At 37.9% G+C, this 15,665-nt stretch overlaps 2 protein-coding genes across 4 annotated transcripts in view; one reads left to right on the top strand and one right to left on the bottom strand.

The window, feature by feature from the left end:
* th (tyrosine hydroxylase) overlaps nucleotides 1-15,665 on the bottom strand; it is a 46,889-nt gene that overhangs the window by 15,066 nt on the left and 16,158 nt on the right. Inside the window, exon 1 of one of the 2 annotated variants that reach the window (XM_088297614.1) lies at nucleotides 5,312-5,330. The exons of the other annotated variant lie outside the window; for it this stretch is intronic. The gene's annotated coding sequence lies outside the window, so the exon portion shown is untranslated. Of the gene's footprint in view, nucleotides 1-5,311; nucleotides 5,331-15,665 lie in introns of those variants that run through there. 2 annotated transcript variants of the gene reach the window in all.
* On the top strand, nucleotides 5,045-15,133 carry nap1l4a (nucleosome assembly protein 1-like 4a). 2 transcript variants are annotated; one of them, XM_088297617.1, is made up of 15 exons: nucleotides 5,048-5,214; nucleotides 6,033-6,068; nucleotides 6,165-6,237; nucleotides 7,008-7,152; nucleotides 7,537-7,623; nucleotides 8,298-8,429; nucleotides 8,511-8,582; nucleotides 8,645-8,784; nucleotides 9,782-9,927; nucleotides 11,129-11,151; nucleotides 11,262-11,375; nucleotides 11,453-11,482; nucleotides 11,806-11,871; nucleotides 13,509-13,534; nucleotides 13,877-15,133. In XM_088297617.1, exons 2-14 carry the CDS (start codon nucleotides 6,053-6,055, stop codon nucleotides 13,512-13,514), a joined length of 1,050 nt encoding a protein of 349 aa, XP_088153743.1. In that variant the 5' UTR covers nucleotides 5,048-5,214; nucleotides 6,033-6,052; the 3' UTR covers nucleotides 13,515-13,534; nucleotides 13,877-15,133. The 2 variants fall into 2 exon arrangements, with proteins under 2 accessions (XP_088153742.1, XP_088153743.1); XM_088297616.1 differs by lacking the exon at nucleotides 13,509-13,534 and having other exon boundaries at nucleotides 5,045-5,214.

Raw genomic sequence — 15,665 nt, 5'->3', positions numbered from 1 at the left:
TCGACAAGTTTCATCCCAAACCATGACAGATTGGGTCTCAAAGTATCTGTGATAAATGATTCAAATCATCACAATACATGAGGAAAAGATCACCTGTCACATTTATTGTGAATTAAAAACGTCAAAAATCCAGGAGCTGGGAGAGTGATTTCTACAGTCTGATTGCATTGATCAAAGCATACAAATTAAGAATGGACAGTGAAAGAAATCTACACAAATTAAGTACGAGCTAACAATGAATAAACGGTACATGTTTTGCAAATCGCTCTCCGTATTGAGGAAAAATCTTTGCACGTGCTAATAGCAGCCAAATCCTAAATGTGTCACAAATACATATAAAAATATCCAAGAGCGACATTAAAAAAATAAGTCTAATTATACACTTAGGTTAAGAGGTCCATGTTTATCTGAACTACTGATCCCCTGACATACCAATTTTTATATATCATTCATACTTGATTTCCTCAGGGTTCCGGATCTGGCTGAACTAGGCAGTCAGTATTACATAGGAACACTTCGCTATAGCAACTTTGCCCTATGACCTTTTAGAAGACCACTCTGTTGCTTCAACCACAGGTTCATCTGTCTCTACGTCTGCACAGGGGGCAGTACTTTTAAAAGATTACAGAATTACCAGGACGGGGTTTGCATATAGTTTTCTCTGATCTGTATTTCATTTTATTTATGTATTTATTTATGATGAAGTGCTTAAGGGTGTCTGTGATCTGACTGAATTGACAGATTGTGTCTTGCTGAGAAAATACAATACGATATGATGCAACTTTATTTATATAGAGCATTTCACATTTGCACGCCTTCATTTAAGTCCCGCAATTGGAAATGCACTAACGTATTTTGCATCTATACAGCTAGTTGTGTGTCTCAGCTCATTCAGGGAGTGGGAATGGTAGAAAAAAACAAAAGGGTTGTTATCAGGGTGTGGGACTCAAAGACTAATCCTGTAAAGTACGGCTTTGTAAACAATTTGCAGGTGTTACTATTGTCTTAATCAGAGGTGGGCATTCATCGGTGTGTTCATCCGTCTGTGAGAGACCGTCAGTATATCAGGCCCACCCAGTCTGTCCGCGTGATATGCAGGTGACGCTCACTTGACACCTAGCCCGAGAAATACAAAATAAAAAAAGTGTTGTTGTCTAACTTTCAGTCCCACAGCCATCAATGACATGTGTCCCATATTGTTTTTATTTCACTAATCACCACGCAGTGTGTTTGTGATTTTGTTGTCTTTATGAATATAATTTGACTGCGTGTCTGCTTGTGTGGCGCCTGCGTGTGACGTGGAAATTATGCATTTCGATGCCGATTGCCAGTCGCCAACGAGAGACGGATTGGACCCACGTGAGTTGAGTAGCAAAATGTTTCGAGTGTGTTAGCATACTTTGTATACACTATGCCCTACCAAGAAAAAGTTTCAATGGTCATGGGAAAAAACATTGAAACTGAAATTTTTAATAAACAAATAAAATGCAGAAAACATGCAGTGCTTTTTTCATGGTCTCGTGTTATTATTGTCATTTTATAATAATAATAATAATAATAATAATAATCATTATCATCATCATCATTATTATTATTATTATTATTATTATTATTATTATTATTAGTAGTAGTAGTAGTAGTAGTAGTAGTAGTAGTAGTAGTAGTAGTAGTAGTAGTAGTAGTAGTAGTATTATTATTATTGCTGTTGTTGTTGTTGTTGTTGTTGTTGTTATTATTATTCTTAATAACTCGCTGGCCTGACTCTACCACTCCCCAAATAAAAAAAAACAGGTCTTTTACATCTTAATACCTGTCTTGTACATTGACAGGTATTGCACATTTTGCGCAAACCACTTCAAAAGTCTCCGGTATAAAAGGTGGCAACATCTCCAGCCCTTTTTTCATCTCAGATTTTCAAAGGTCTCTTCAGAATGGACCACATTTTTTTAAATAGGTTTTGTTGTTGTTGTTGTTGTTTTACACTGAGTAGTACATTTTTCTCCATCTTAAAATAGAAATTTCAAACCTTATAGAATCAAGATGCTTTTGTCGGACACAGAAAACAGCTACAGATCATAACCAAGCTTCATTCACATTTCACAACAGGTACGAGGATCTTCTCTTTGTATGTTTCTGGTTCATGTCTGTAAATGTATAGCAATGTGACTGGCCAAGAAGCTTCATTATTGTCTCAAGACTTGTCATGCATTTTGGCAATTACATCTAGTCAGTTTCAAGTTATTAAGTACAATTAAGGGTTTTTCTTTCTTGAATCAAAGGGTACCAACATTTCTCCATGTGTGTACATATAGACCAATTCCATTTATAAATGCAGCACAATCATCCACAATTTTCCAAAATTAGAAATTACTCTACATTTATCTACATCCGTGGCTCAATCCCAAATGCTACAATCACATTTGATTTCTGCTGTGAGTACAGATCGGTTCTGGTAAATGTCACACTGTGACATGCACGAAGCCTGGTCACCACAATCATACCCCGAGGCACCCTAGTACTGTCACTTCCTCTCAAGTGTGCGCACGTTGCACCAGCTGATAGCAAACAGAGAGAGGGCCTGATTTTAGTGACTTTATGCCTTTTACGGAATATGCTATTTCTGTAAAGAGCACATTTCCTCGACAAAAAGAGATATGATGACCACAGATTGACATATGAATTTTGTTGGTTTTGTGTAGCGGTATACATCATTGTGCAGAGTCACTATCCTATTTATAAATGGTTTGTCAACAAGCTGCAGATATGCTATTTTGACATGTAATTTACAAAAAAGAGCAAAGAAATACAGAGGACTGAAAGTGCCAAAATGAAATCAATAAATAATCCATGATATGTTAACGTTAAATTTTAATTTATTGTTTCATTCATTCATTAAATATGGAATTAAATAAATCAAATAAATACATACATTTACCATAATAATAAAATAAAAGTGTCATTAATTAAATGTTTCATGTATTCATTAAATATGGAATTAAATACTTCAATGTGATATTAATTAATCAAATTACCAACGATTATATTTCCAACCACTTCAGGCTAAAGCAATGACAAGATTTGAGTTAGTCACTTAGTGCAGCTGAGAACTCAACACACGCACACACACACACGCACGCACACCCCCCCACACACACACGCATATATATATATATATATATATATATATATATATATATGTATATATATATATATATATATATATATATATATATATATGTATATATATTAGAGCTGTCAAGTGATTAATTTTTTCTAATTAATCACAAAAAATCCATGATTAATCATGATTAATCATATTTTTCAACTACTATTTTTGCGAAGCTTATAACAGATATTTACTTGAATAATATTTTGGAATTGATGCAAAATCACCCAATATGAAGTATATTTAATTCAAAGACTGTTCTAATAGCTTTCTTTGATTCTTGAATACGAAATGGAGACATCGTTACAGCCATTTTCTTCTAAACATTTCTCACAACAGCCCACAAGCGCCACACTCCAGCAGTGTCTGTTTGCAAGGCCCTGTGGTAACTTAAACACAGTGTTTTGTTCTGAGACACGCAAAAGACAGCTAATATGGCACAATATTTGCAAACTATGCAAATTACCTTTGAAGTAAATCAAACTGAGTTAACTGAGTAAAAATTTTGGGGATTAATCACCTGAGTTAATGCTTTAATTTTGACAGCCCTAATATATATATATATGTATATATATATATATATATGTATATATATATATATATATATATATATATATATATATATATATATATATACACATATATATATATATATATGTATATATATATATATGTATGTATATATATATATATATATACATATATATATATATATATATATATATATATACATATATATATACATACATATATATATATATATATAAAACAGTTGGTAATTTGATGAATTAATGACACAATGATTTATTTAATTCCACATTTAATTAATAAATGAAACCTTTAATATCTAATTAATGACACATATATTTAATTATTTAATGGTACATTTATTTATTTATTGGATTTATTTAATTCCATATTTAATGAATGAATGAAACAACTGATTAATTAATGACAATTTTAATTGAACATTATATAGTGTATTAATCTATTTAATTTGGGCACGTTCAGTCCTCCATAAAGAAAAGCATATAGGTTTGTGCATGCTGACAGAAAGTAACTTCAATCGCCAGTTATACAGTACATCACTCCCACTTGGAATTCCTTTTGACACATTACCCTTAATGTATATGCTTTCTTTTTCTTCTTTTAAATCTTACAAACTTTTGAAGAGTAACAGACTATAATTGGGATGAGTCATAAATTAAAACACATTCGTACCCAATAGGTTTTGACAAAACAATAACCAAGAAAGGGTGTCTTCACTAATAAATAAGGACAAATATCAGGTAAATATTTACGAATATTTATTATATATTAAAAGACACGTCTGCAATGACAATCATCATTTTGTCCAGTGGTGGAAAAGTCAATTTACTGTGGAAACTCACTGCATGGGATGAAGGACGATGAAGCCCTCTGGCGGTCATTAAACGCGCTCAGCAAAAAAACAGACCGTTTGTTCACAATGTTTTTTATGTGGTCTGGTGTTTGATTTAAACACTAAAATTGATTTGAATCACAAAATTGGTTTAGAAAATGTTTATGTGTATATTGCCTGGCTGAGATCACAAATCTGTGACGTCAGTCGTTTAAATTAGTATCGAGACAATTAAGGAACTATGCTTTATTCTTTTATTTATTTAATGACCTCCCACCGATGACAACTTCACCTTACTTAAAGAGGACTATTTCTAACGTTTTCGAATCAAAAGACAAGTAATTAACTAATGACTCGCTTCGATGAAACGTTCATGACGTTACGTTTAAATTACGTCATGAACGTATGGCTTTTCATAAAATATATTTTACGGGGGTGAGGGGGTTCCAGCTCGACATAATTATTAATAGGCAAAAAAACTGTATAATAATAATAACCATCCATTATCTTCTGATTATCCGTGGTCACTTGTCAACAAAGTAATATGTTATTTTATTGTGTCGATAGAAGGCAGTAGCACATCACTAAAATATCAATTGTGTCACTCAACCAACGAAGAAGAATCGAAGACGCGTGAGGTCTGCCACTTGATCGCCCAACGTCACAGGTAAAAATGTTCCTTTTATCAATATTAAGTAATCGGCACGAATAGGGAAAGCAGTACTGCGAGCTACAAGATTTCAAGTGAACTGTCTCAAACTTACTTTGGCTCCACTTTTAGCAACTGCGGTCCTAACCGTAGCCAGCAACTCCTAGCTTACCAGTGCTGCTCGCGAGGAGCTAACAGCTGAATTTTAAACACACTGTTTATCTTATAAACACAAGGGCATCGTGACGTTAATAAGTCACGCTTTTCCTGTTAATGATCCCACGCGACGTTTAGCAATTGCACTATGATTGTTCCACAATATATGTCTCTATTCTGGCAGTTTAGTGACTAGTCACAACACGTTGCCTCGTACTTTGTTGCTCGTCAGCTAGCTCTTTAGCTCCTGTCAAACGTGCGACGCCGCCCGTTCTTGTTTTTACATGAGTGTTTGCCAGGAAGCCAACACTCGACTGTTAGAAATCGTGTAGTTTTTCGGTGTTTAATGCTACTGAGTGACTGTCACTTGCCGGTGAGAGCGCTTTCACTCGCGAACAGACGCTAACTTTGTTGGTCGTTGGCTAGCCCAGCTGTCGACAGCGTGTCAGTGCGTCATCGGTCCGCGCTTATTCGCCACCCTGTACCCGTCACACCTGGGCTCTTTGTAAATGCGTGTGCCCCTTTGTAATAACGTTGTTTTCTTTGTGGCACATGGCTGAGTCAGCGGCGTAAGGGAACGTTTCGTAGCCCCGATTTCAGATGATTACTTGAGTGACCCGTGCGGAAAATAAAACGCTTTCGCTACTTGGTTGATTGACGTTTTTTTTTTTAAATCACAGGAAGGTGCAGCAACTCTGTAATGGAGGTCAATAAAGGTAAATACAACGTTTTGGGTTTTTCTTGTACATCCTGGTGAAGCATGACTAAGAATAAACTTGTAAATAATGCCTCTGTCGTCCAAATGTTGGCAGGTAAAGGGGAGCCGGGATTTCAGAATCTTGCCGGGCAGACGGACAAACCTGTTAGCTTGCATGCGGTGGAAAGGTTAGTTGAGTTACTTGAAACACTTGCATATTACATAGATCACTGGTGAAGTCATGCTTTTGTCTCTATACTATGCTATTATTGTGGAACAATATTGTAAGGGATAGACTCTTTAGAAAACAGTGTAAACAATGAAATTAAAAGGCTATCTCCCGTCCACATTGGTGACTATTATTTCACCGCACTGAAAACAGGAGTAAAAAACAACACAATGGTTTAATTTTGAGAACCAATCAATTGGCATATGAATCTATACATCAGATGTTTCAACAGGGCATTGAATTTCCACTCCTGCAGGTCAGAACAGCTTGCACTGCACTAGATTCATTGTAAGCTATATTTACATGAAGTCATAGCCAACCTTAAAACTTATGTTTGCTCCATTTTTTTTTTTAAAACTATCTACAAGGGAGCAGTACACAGATGTGTACAATATGTTCCAAACAGGTTTATTGTAACATCTGAGTACTAGTGAGATTTCCTGACCAACATTTGCCTGTGCATTTAAGATGTGGTTCTAGCTATGCATATAAGCATCAGACTTGCCCTGTGATTACATGTCCCAGGTACTTAATTTTACAGCAGACAGATAATACATGCCCCAAAAGGTAAAAATAGGAAGACAATTGTGTCTTTTGTTCTATAAATCCTAACACTCTTTTTAGCATTGTATTTCACTTCAATTTGCACACATGCATTTATATTCAACATCGGTTGAATTGCAGCACTGCGCCTCCTAAAATTTCAATTTACTATACCATCTACCACAGCATGCTGCCCAAAGCGGTAAAGAGGCGAGTGCATGCCTTGAAAAGGCTTCAGGTGCAGTGTGGCAACATCGAAGCCAAGTTTTATGAGGAGGTCCATGAACTGGAGAGGAAGTATGCTGCCCTCTATCGGCCATTTTATGACAAGGTACTACTTCATGCATATTGTAGATGTAAACATGATTTTGTTAAGTGGCACTAGATGCCTCTGGTCCAACCTAAAATCAGTTAGACCACATCCTTGGTGCTATATAATATACTAGTACAAAGAGTAGCCGACTGTTGTTTTGTCAGTCACGGCTATTTCCAGAGCTAGTGACAAGAACCAAGCCATTCTCAGTTGCTCTAATGATTGGCAGATAAGATTGGCCTGCACCTGTGCGTGCGGCACTTTGCCTCTCTAAAGGGTTTTAGATTTCAATCTGCATGTGTATTTCAGTATTACTGTGATCTATGCCTGTTTGCGTATGTTCTGTTTGAGTTGAGTAGTCAATAATAGTCATTGCCTGTTCTGTTTTTGTGTGCATGACAGCGAAGAGATTTTATCACGGGCACAGTGGAACCCACAGATGCTGAGTGTGAGTGGAACAGTGACAAAGATGAGGAAGAGGAGCTATCTGTAAGTAGAGCCTTCAGTCTCTGGCAGTGTAAGTCTTTGAATAAGACAAATTATCTTTTTTTTTCCCTCCCCTTTAAAAGTTTCCAGGTGTCTGACAAGCCTCTGTCTAAATACAGATTGGATAAAGAATTATGGCACACTTAAAATATATGCCATTGAAACGGTGCTATTTTTGGGGTGTGGTTCTGCCTCATGCAAATGCAGTATGACTCTCCTCACCAAGCTGACCGGGGGTTGGAACCTACTCATATGTTGCCAGCCTTGCATCTGTCGCTGTATTGCGAAACATTTCTGAGCCCTCTAGTAACTATTTCACCTCCCAAAAAGCTATAAACCACAAATCTAGCAACCTTTTGTGGTGTAATAAAATACCATTAGAGACTCTTAACACATCCTTCCAAGCAGATGTTGTCTTAATTGTACAGTCGTGTAAAAATGGCAGCTCCTTCAGCGTTCTTCTGATACATAAGACAATTTAATTTCCTGTAGCTGAGCAGATAATTAAGGACTAATGGCCATCTGGAATCTTTTTATTAAAATAATGTTCATGCTTTAACGGCAGTTCAGTCTCTCTTGGTTCTTTATTAAAAAGTTTTCCTGGGCAAAGATTTGCTTTTTTTTGTCCTCTATGTTTCAATATTTTTTATTGTTACCGTTCTGTCTTCTTGCTGCAGGAGCAGATAAAGAAAAAAATAGCTATCGACTCTAAGAAGGAAGATGCCGCACCAGTGGAAGACCCAAAAGGCATCCCAGACTTTTGGCTCACCATATTCAGGAACGCAGACATGCTTAATGACATGATCCAAGTACATTTAACCCTTTATTTGCTCGCCAGTAGCTCACAGCATGTTACTTAACCTTTGAATTAACTGTTTGCCGTCTTCTAGGAACATGATGAGCCCATCCTCAAGCACCTGAAAGATATTCAAGTCAAGTTTTCGGAACCAGGACAGCCCATGGTGAGTATTGCTGCGTTAAATGAAATGATAGCAAATATTCTAATCTGGTTTTGATTTCACAGAGTTTCACGCTGGAGTTCTACTTTGAGCCCAACGGCTTTTTTAACAATGCTGTCCTCACTAAAGTCTACAAGATGAAGTCTGAGCCTGATGCTTCAGAGCCTTTTTCATTTGAGGGCCCGGAGATCATTGACTGTGGCGGGTGAGCGTGTGCACTTAGCAGGCCCCTTAGAGTGTCCTATGGACTCTCCAGAACCCTTTTCAGTTTGTAAGCCAAGATTTCAGTTTGGAAACAAAGATGACATAATCAGGATGCGCACATATTATTGAAGCAGAAAAAAACGGCAGGGTTTGTTAATATGTACACAAGCCGACTAAAAGAAAGGCGAAAATTACTTGTCCTCAGAGCTAATTCTACTTGAATGACTGAGTGAGTAACATAACCAGCTAGTATGCTTGTCTTTTTTGTTGCTCGTTATGTTACATTAAAGGGAAGTGAGAATGCCGTCAAATTGTTAAGAGAGCCATTTCGGCGGTACCGCACTTTTGGGCAACTTTTAAGCTGCTGAGGTTTCCGAGAATGCCCAGGCAAAAACCTCTGAGGTAACCTTCACAAACAATAATTAATGTGTTCACTTAACATCCACGTACAACTGTCTTTTTCAACCTGGCATCACAAAAATTTGTGCTATGACATGATGACGGTTTTTTTTAGGAGTCTGGGATGATTATAACTACACTCATGAAAGTCTCAAAACCTATTGAAGGCACCTCGTAAATTGACATTTGAATCCCAAATGTTTTTGTAATTAAAGATACTTGACCTTAACATATTCCAAAAATGTCTAGTCAATGTTCTTAAAGTTAGGATTTTTTTTTTCAACATGAGACTCATTCGTTGGATGGTTTGATTTGGGATTGGTTTAAATTGCAGTTGTGTAAAATACTGTAGCTAACATGTTGAATTAATAACCTGCACCAGTATTAAACGAAAACTGAAGTGTTACCTTTTTAGTTGAGGAATAGTTTCCAATAAGATTTTGATTAGCTTGTGCAGGTAGTTGTACAGTTGTGTGCTGCCATGTGCATGTAAGAAATAAAAGAATCATTATAGGATGCAAAGTAGGTCACTATGTGGTTGTCCATGATCATTTAACATTTGTACTAATAAATGGCCTTGGCCCTGGCTCTCCCCGTAGCTGTGCAATCGATTGGCACAAGGGGAAGGATGTGACTGTGAAAACAATCAAGAAAAAGCAGAAGCACAAAGGTCGTGGCACTGTCCGCACAGTCACCAAACAGGTTTCCAACCCCTCCTTTTTCAACTTCTTCAACCCTGTCAAAGGTGAGTGCAGCGTCAGCGCATAGGCATGATGTTATGCAGTACTTTCCAATTCTTATTGCCACAAGTTTGGTAATGTGGTTCTATCTGAACTTGCACATACTGCTGTTTGCTTTAAGCAGGCAAACTCTAAGGGGAGGAGCTAATATTTTACATGTCCACACTTGCCCACAAGCAACTCACTGCTTTAAGCCAAACACAACAGCAGAGGTCGCCACATTAGACTGGGTAGTCGTTGAATTCTTTTGTAATGCACTACATTTATCAATTGTGTTGTAGTTGCCAGACCAACTGGTTGCAACTGCTTATTTGCTTATAATTCTTAAAATCAATGTAAGCGGCAACCGACACAATTACTGCCCAAATCTGCCTGTAAATTCTGTGTATAGTCCATCTCAGAGCAGGGCCACATCTTAAGCATAGTCAGATTTCCGCATAATGAGAGCTCATATTGTTCCAGTGGGGATTCCCAGTTTGAAAGTTTCTCTGCTTGTCTAGCAAACATGTCTGAGCAGGTTCTGTCTATTCAGAGGCTGACCTCGCATCTGATTTGCTAAACCCATGTTTGTCTTCCTGGTATCAAGTTGTGATTGGACAACATTAATAGCTTTCTTAGCTCCTCTGATGAAGTGCATGGGCCTTCTTGGAACATTTATCTGTTGGACTGCACTAATTCTAAACACGCTTTTACATTGCCCAATTCTGTTTTAGTGCTGGTATGCTCTAATCCCACGCCCCTGTTTTATAGAATAGAAAAAGCAATTGACAAGTATGGTATTCAAGATCAGTTTTACTCTTTACCTTGTAACTTTTTTTTTCTCCCCAGCATTAATATTCATCAGCCAGCGCACAATGAAGCAAAATATTTTTTTTCTTGGTAAAAATGGGAAAATAAGTAATAGCTCCTGAACGGAATGTCAACATGGCAATATTATAAAATGAGCCCTCAGAATGTACATCCTGTGAAGTAAGTTACTTGAGGAAATGTGCACTGCCATGTTTGTGGAAGCAGTGCACATCAGTGGGAATGCACTTTGAATTGTAGAAGCTGTTAAAAGAAAAAAATTTTTAAAAAGAAAGTCATAACTCGCGCATCATTTAGTAATTGGATATATCCCTTCTAGTAATTTCATTTGAAATTGACTCTGACATAGTAGCTGTCGATTATGAAAAGATAATTTGGAATGTTTCTTTTCCTCCACAGCGTCACCAGATGGTGGTGAAATGGTAAGTTGCAGTCATAATTCTCTGAGCAGTTGCATTGCTTGGCAGGCATCACATTTGTCAATTATGCTATTTTTTTTTTTTTTTAACCGTTTTTTCCCCTCCCCACCTAGGACGAGGACTCTGAGCTAGCTTTTGACTTTGAGATTGGTCATTTTTTCCGTGAGAGAATAATTCCCAGAGCGGTGCTGTATTTCACTGGAGAGGCCATGGAAGATGACGAGAGTGTGAGTAAGGATGTAATGTTGGGCGAAATTAATGTGATCTGATGTTTAATGATTTTTTTTTTTTTTTTTTAATACAGTTTGATGAGGAACTAGAAGAAGGCGATGAGGTTTGTTGATTTTCCTTAACTCATTGGTCACAATCACTGTGCAATATGAGAAGATATCAATAAGCCTGATACAAATCTAGTTTAGTGACACTTTCAAATAAGTAGTTGTTCATTTTTATTGTGGTTGTCGTCCTTCTCTCCATCAAACTGAGAGGTTGTGTCATATTTCGTTTCCCACAGCTTCACTGGGTCAATTGAAATGACTCTGATGCAGTGAAGTTTAATGACACAGAGTAAAGTTCTTTAAAACATTGTTAATCTTCCCACAACCTGCAGATTATCTGGTTTGACTGCATAATCTTGCCTTTCTTTTTGTGTATCAGGAGCAAGATGATGATGGTGATGACGATGATGATGATGACGATGACGAGGGAGACTTTGACCCCAGGGTCTGTATATGTTGTATGGTCATTTCCTTTTTTTTAAAGTCAATACAGTGCATCCTTGGTTTATGACAGGTCCATTCATACTGTGGCAATGTTACCCGAATTTGTATTAGCTAATGCTCGAGTATAATCAAAGTATATGTGCAGGGGAGAAAAACAAAACAAAGAAGCCCATTAATATATGAGTGTGCTTTCCTATGCCACATTTTATTTATACGCAGGTGTGCAAACGCATATATTGTGCACCACAACAAACCTTGGAACGTATGTTAGGATAGTTGGAAACAGAGGGACCCCTGTATCGTAAGTGGTGGGGTCCATATGTATCCAATTGACCATGTAAGTGCAGTGCTGCTTTAAAAATATGCCGTGGGATTCGATTTAATAACACAAGATATATGCGAAGAAAGGGGTCACGTGGGTTTTACAAAAACCTTTATTTACTTTACCCCCCCCAACATCCTTTCAGTCTTTGTTGTTGAGCGTCTTAATGATGCAGTAGTGAAGCAATTGTAACTATTTATGGCACTTTCCCTGTGCTCATTGAGCTCAACTCAAGATGCTTCTTTTTGCTGTTTACGCGGATGCTCACTGCTTGCTACAAACACAAACCTCAGCATTTCTTACTCGGGCAGCTGGCCCCACCCTCACGCATGCAAACTCCAACCGCAAATGGCTGATGACTATTCAGCACGAGGGCAGACTCGAACAGTTTCATTAGTCCATTGTAACGTGTTCCGCAATTTCGTTGTGGCAAAAGTTCTATAGGTAAATCTATTAGTGGCTTGAAGCTCGTCAGTAAAAATTCATTGATAAATCGCATTGCATTAAAAGATGCAGGGTTTAATATGTGGGGGAAAAGTAGCGTAAACAGTTTTTTTTTCTTTTCCCCCAAATTATTTTTTTTTATGGTAGGGCCAGACGTTTACCAAACATTCAGTCAAGCTCTCCCACTGTTAGTGTTAACCCAACCTTTATTTTTTTTTTAATTTACATTTGAAAAATGTTACAGCCCTTGCCAAACAAATGTTGTACACTATATAGTAGACGTTAATGAGCAATAGTTTTGTTTTTGCATTTTTTTTTATTCCTTTATAAAAGTGCACTTATTTTTATATAGCTTTTATTTTTTTGATCAACAACTTAATTTGTGGGATGGAACAGATTCATTGCATTTCAATTAAACATGACATCAATTTGTCATTTACAGTAACCCTAATGCTGTTGCTGTTATGCTAGCGTTAGCTTGACGACTATAAGTTAGCTTGTCATCATTTCCCAAATGCGCAACTGGCGCATGATTTGAGTTCATTGTCGTTGTGGAGCCCAAAAAGGCGGTGGTAGGAGGTATGTCACGGAAACACTTTCTTTTAATCGAGTGTTTGAGGTTGTCGATCTTTGGCATGTTTATGGGGTGTTTATTTTTTCTTGCCTCATTTGCCAAAGTATTTGTGAAGAGCCTAAAAATAACTAGTTGTGAATTGGCAGATATACCTGAACTAAATTAAGCAGCATTAAGTCAACAATTAATTTCTATGTGAAGTACTTTAGCATTTAATTTCCAAGGTGACCGTCTACTTGATTCTGAAAGTGTGTGATTGTTGAACATGTGCATGACATTGTCTCTCCTCCCATCACAGGCCTAAATTCAGTCATGCATTTCTAGGTAAGGAGGAATTAAGGATGGCCACCCTCCCTGTACTGCGTTCTCAATCCATTCTAAACTGCCTTTATGACCTCAGACCTTTTGCGCTCGCTTCTTTGACGTCTGTTTTGCCGTAATCAAGGGTTGTGTTTCGGTGGTCCTCAATTCACATCCTGGGCGTCCCGCTCCTCTTCTTTTGCTTTGTTTTGTGTAAGGCTGTTAACCCCCCGTCCCTTGTGCTGCACCAAACCTGGTTCAAACCAGCTGCATTTCCTTTTAGCTGCTTCTCACTGTCAGCCAGAGGCTCCCTTTAGCCAAACCTCGGTCCCTTCCTTGTCTGAGTGTAATGTTTGTGTCACACAGAAAGAAGCGCCCGCCCAGCCTGCTGAATGCAAGCAGCAGTAACCATGGTGACCAGTGGACAAGGAGACCTGCCATCGTTCAAATTAGCCAATCCGCAAGTTGCCATCTTGCCCTTTTTTTTTTCTTTATGAATGTTCATCCATCCTAACGCAATATTCATACAAACCAAACTGAGTTTTTGTTATGTGCATGACTTTCCCCCGCCCTCTGCCCACGTTGCCCTTCTTTGTTTGGCTTCTTTCTCGCTCCAAGCAGTTGTCTTGGCAATTGCCATCTTTTGCTAAGGCCGTGTCTAGTGCATTACTGTCAGGAATCTCAGCACATCATAAGGAAAATGGAATGTAAAAGACTCAATTAAGTTGTCATGGATCTGTTACTCAGGGTTTTTTTTAACATGAGAGTTGTTAGTCCACCAGGGAACAGCTGAGCAAAGTCGACTTTGGCTGGGCCTTTTTTTTTTTTTTTTTTTTTTTTTTTTTGCAATGCGACTTTTTGTTTTTTCATCTTCGTGCTTGTCATTTAATTATTTATTCTGGTGTCATGCCGCAGTATAGTGATGCATTTCAGGAAGCTGCCATATGGAGGATTCCCTCGTATTTACAAAAAATGGCAAGTTCCAATTTTGAACATTTGATCATTGCGGGATTGTGTTTGCTGCCATGCTGCAGTCAGCTGCCAATTTAAACAAGCATTTAACCTAACGTGAGCTCTTGAAAGGACAACACTTCCTCCTTCACCCGCCCGATTAAAGCCCTTTCTGCATTTGCTCACGATCAGTCCAATCACTTACCTCACAAGGACAGATAGATGGAAGCCAACTCGTCAGACCTTTCTAGTATGTGACAGCATGCAGGTAGTTAGGATTTTGTTTCTGCTCCCTTAACAAGCCAAGTTGAATGCTGTTTCCCCACTTACACATTGTAATCAACATCTAAAGTCGCTCAAAGATTTGTTGTATATGGTTTTGTTTTTGAATAATTTGTTGAAAACAATTTGCCAATATATTTTGTACTGCCCTTTGGATTGAATTTGTTTGGTTTGGATGCCCATGTTGGTAGTTCATCAGAAGCAGTCAACCAATCGCCCTCTTCTCTCGATTGTACGAGCTGGTCGCTTGCATCTGTGCTATGGTTGTCATCCTCCAATGTATCACACGGGGTCCTGTGCTAACAAATGGCCTTAACTTGTTAACTTGGTTTATTCTCTTCAATTTGTACAGAATTAAGATATTCTATTAAAGTTGTGCACCAATGAAAAGTGTTTCTGTGTATGTCTTGCGCTCACGTGATTCAATGTGAAATCAGAAAGTGGGAGTGTTTTGTAAGATTACATCATGGTTCGCCAAACTCTTTGAAACTGAGAGCTACTACTATGCTCCTGATCAATTTTAAGACACTTTTTTTGATAAACACGTGAAATAAATTTGATGAAGATAACCTTAATTATGCAATTCTTGGACACCAACCTCAAGCAAAGCATCCTTTGCCTTGTGCTCTTGGGTGCACAGTCGTGTGAGCATGCAATTGTCCAAAATGTCTTGGTAATATTTAGGGGCAATAGGGGCGTGTAGCCTAACGTCTGACATAAAATCTCCCCAAAATGCAGTAATTAAATGCATCTTCATCCAGCAAAATAGTAATTGTCATCAGGGGTGGCTGACCATTTTCACACGTCACTGGAGAATGTCAACAAGCAGTGGACCATGGTCTTCCTCACTCACAGCAAAGCCGACATTTGCTGCACTGCCAAGCAGCATACAAGAGGAACAGAATGTCAGGAATCCTGTCCC

The sequence above is a fragment of the Idiotropiscis lumnitzeri genome, chromosome 6 (assembly GCF_059441095.1).
Source record: "Idiotropiscis lumnitzeri isolate Australia: NSW breed Sydney's pygmy pipehorse chromosome 6, RoL_Ilum_1.0, whole genome shotgun sequence".
NCBI lineage: Eukaryota > Metazoa > Chordata > Actinopteri > Syngnathiformes > Syngnathidae > Idiotropiscis > Idiotropiscis lumnitzeri.
Note: the sequence above shows the minus strand (reverse complement) of the source record. Positions and strands in the feature narration are given on the sequence as shown.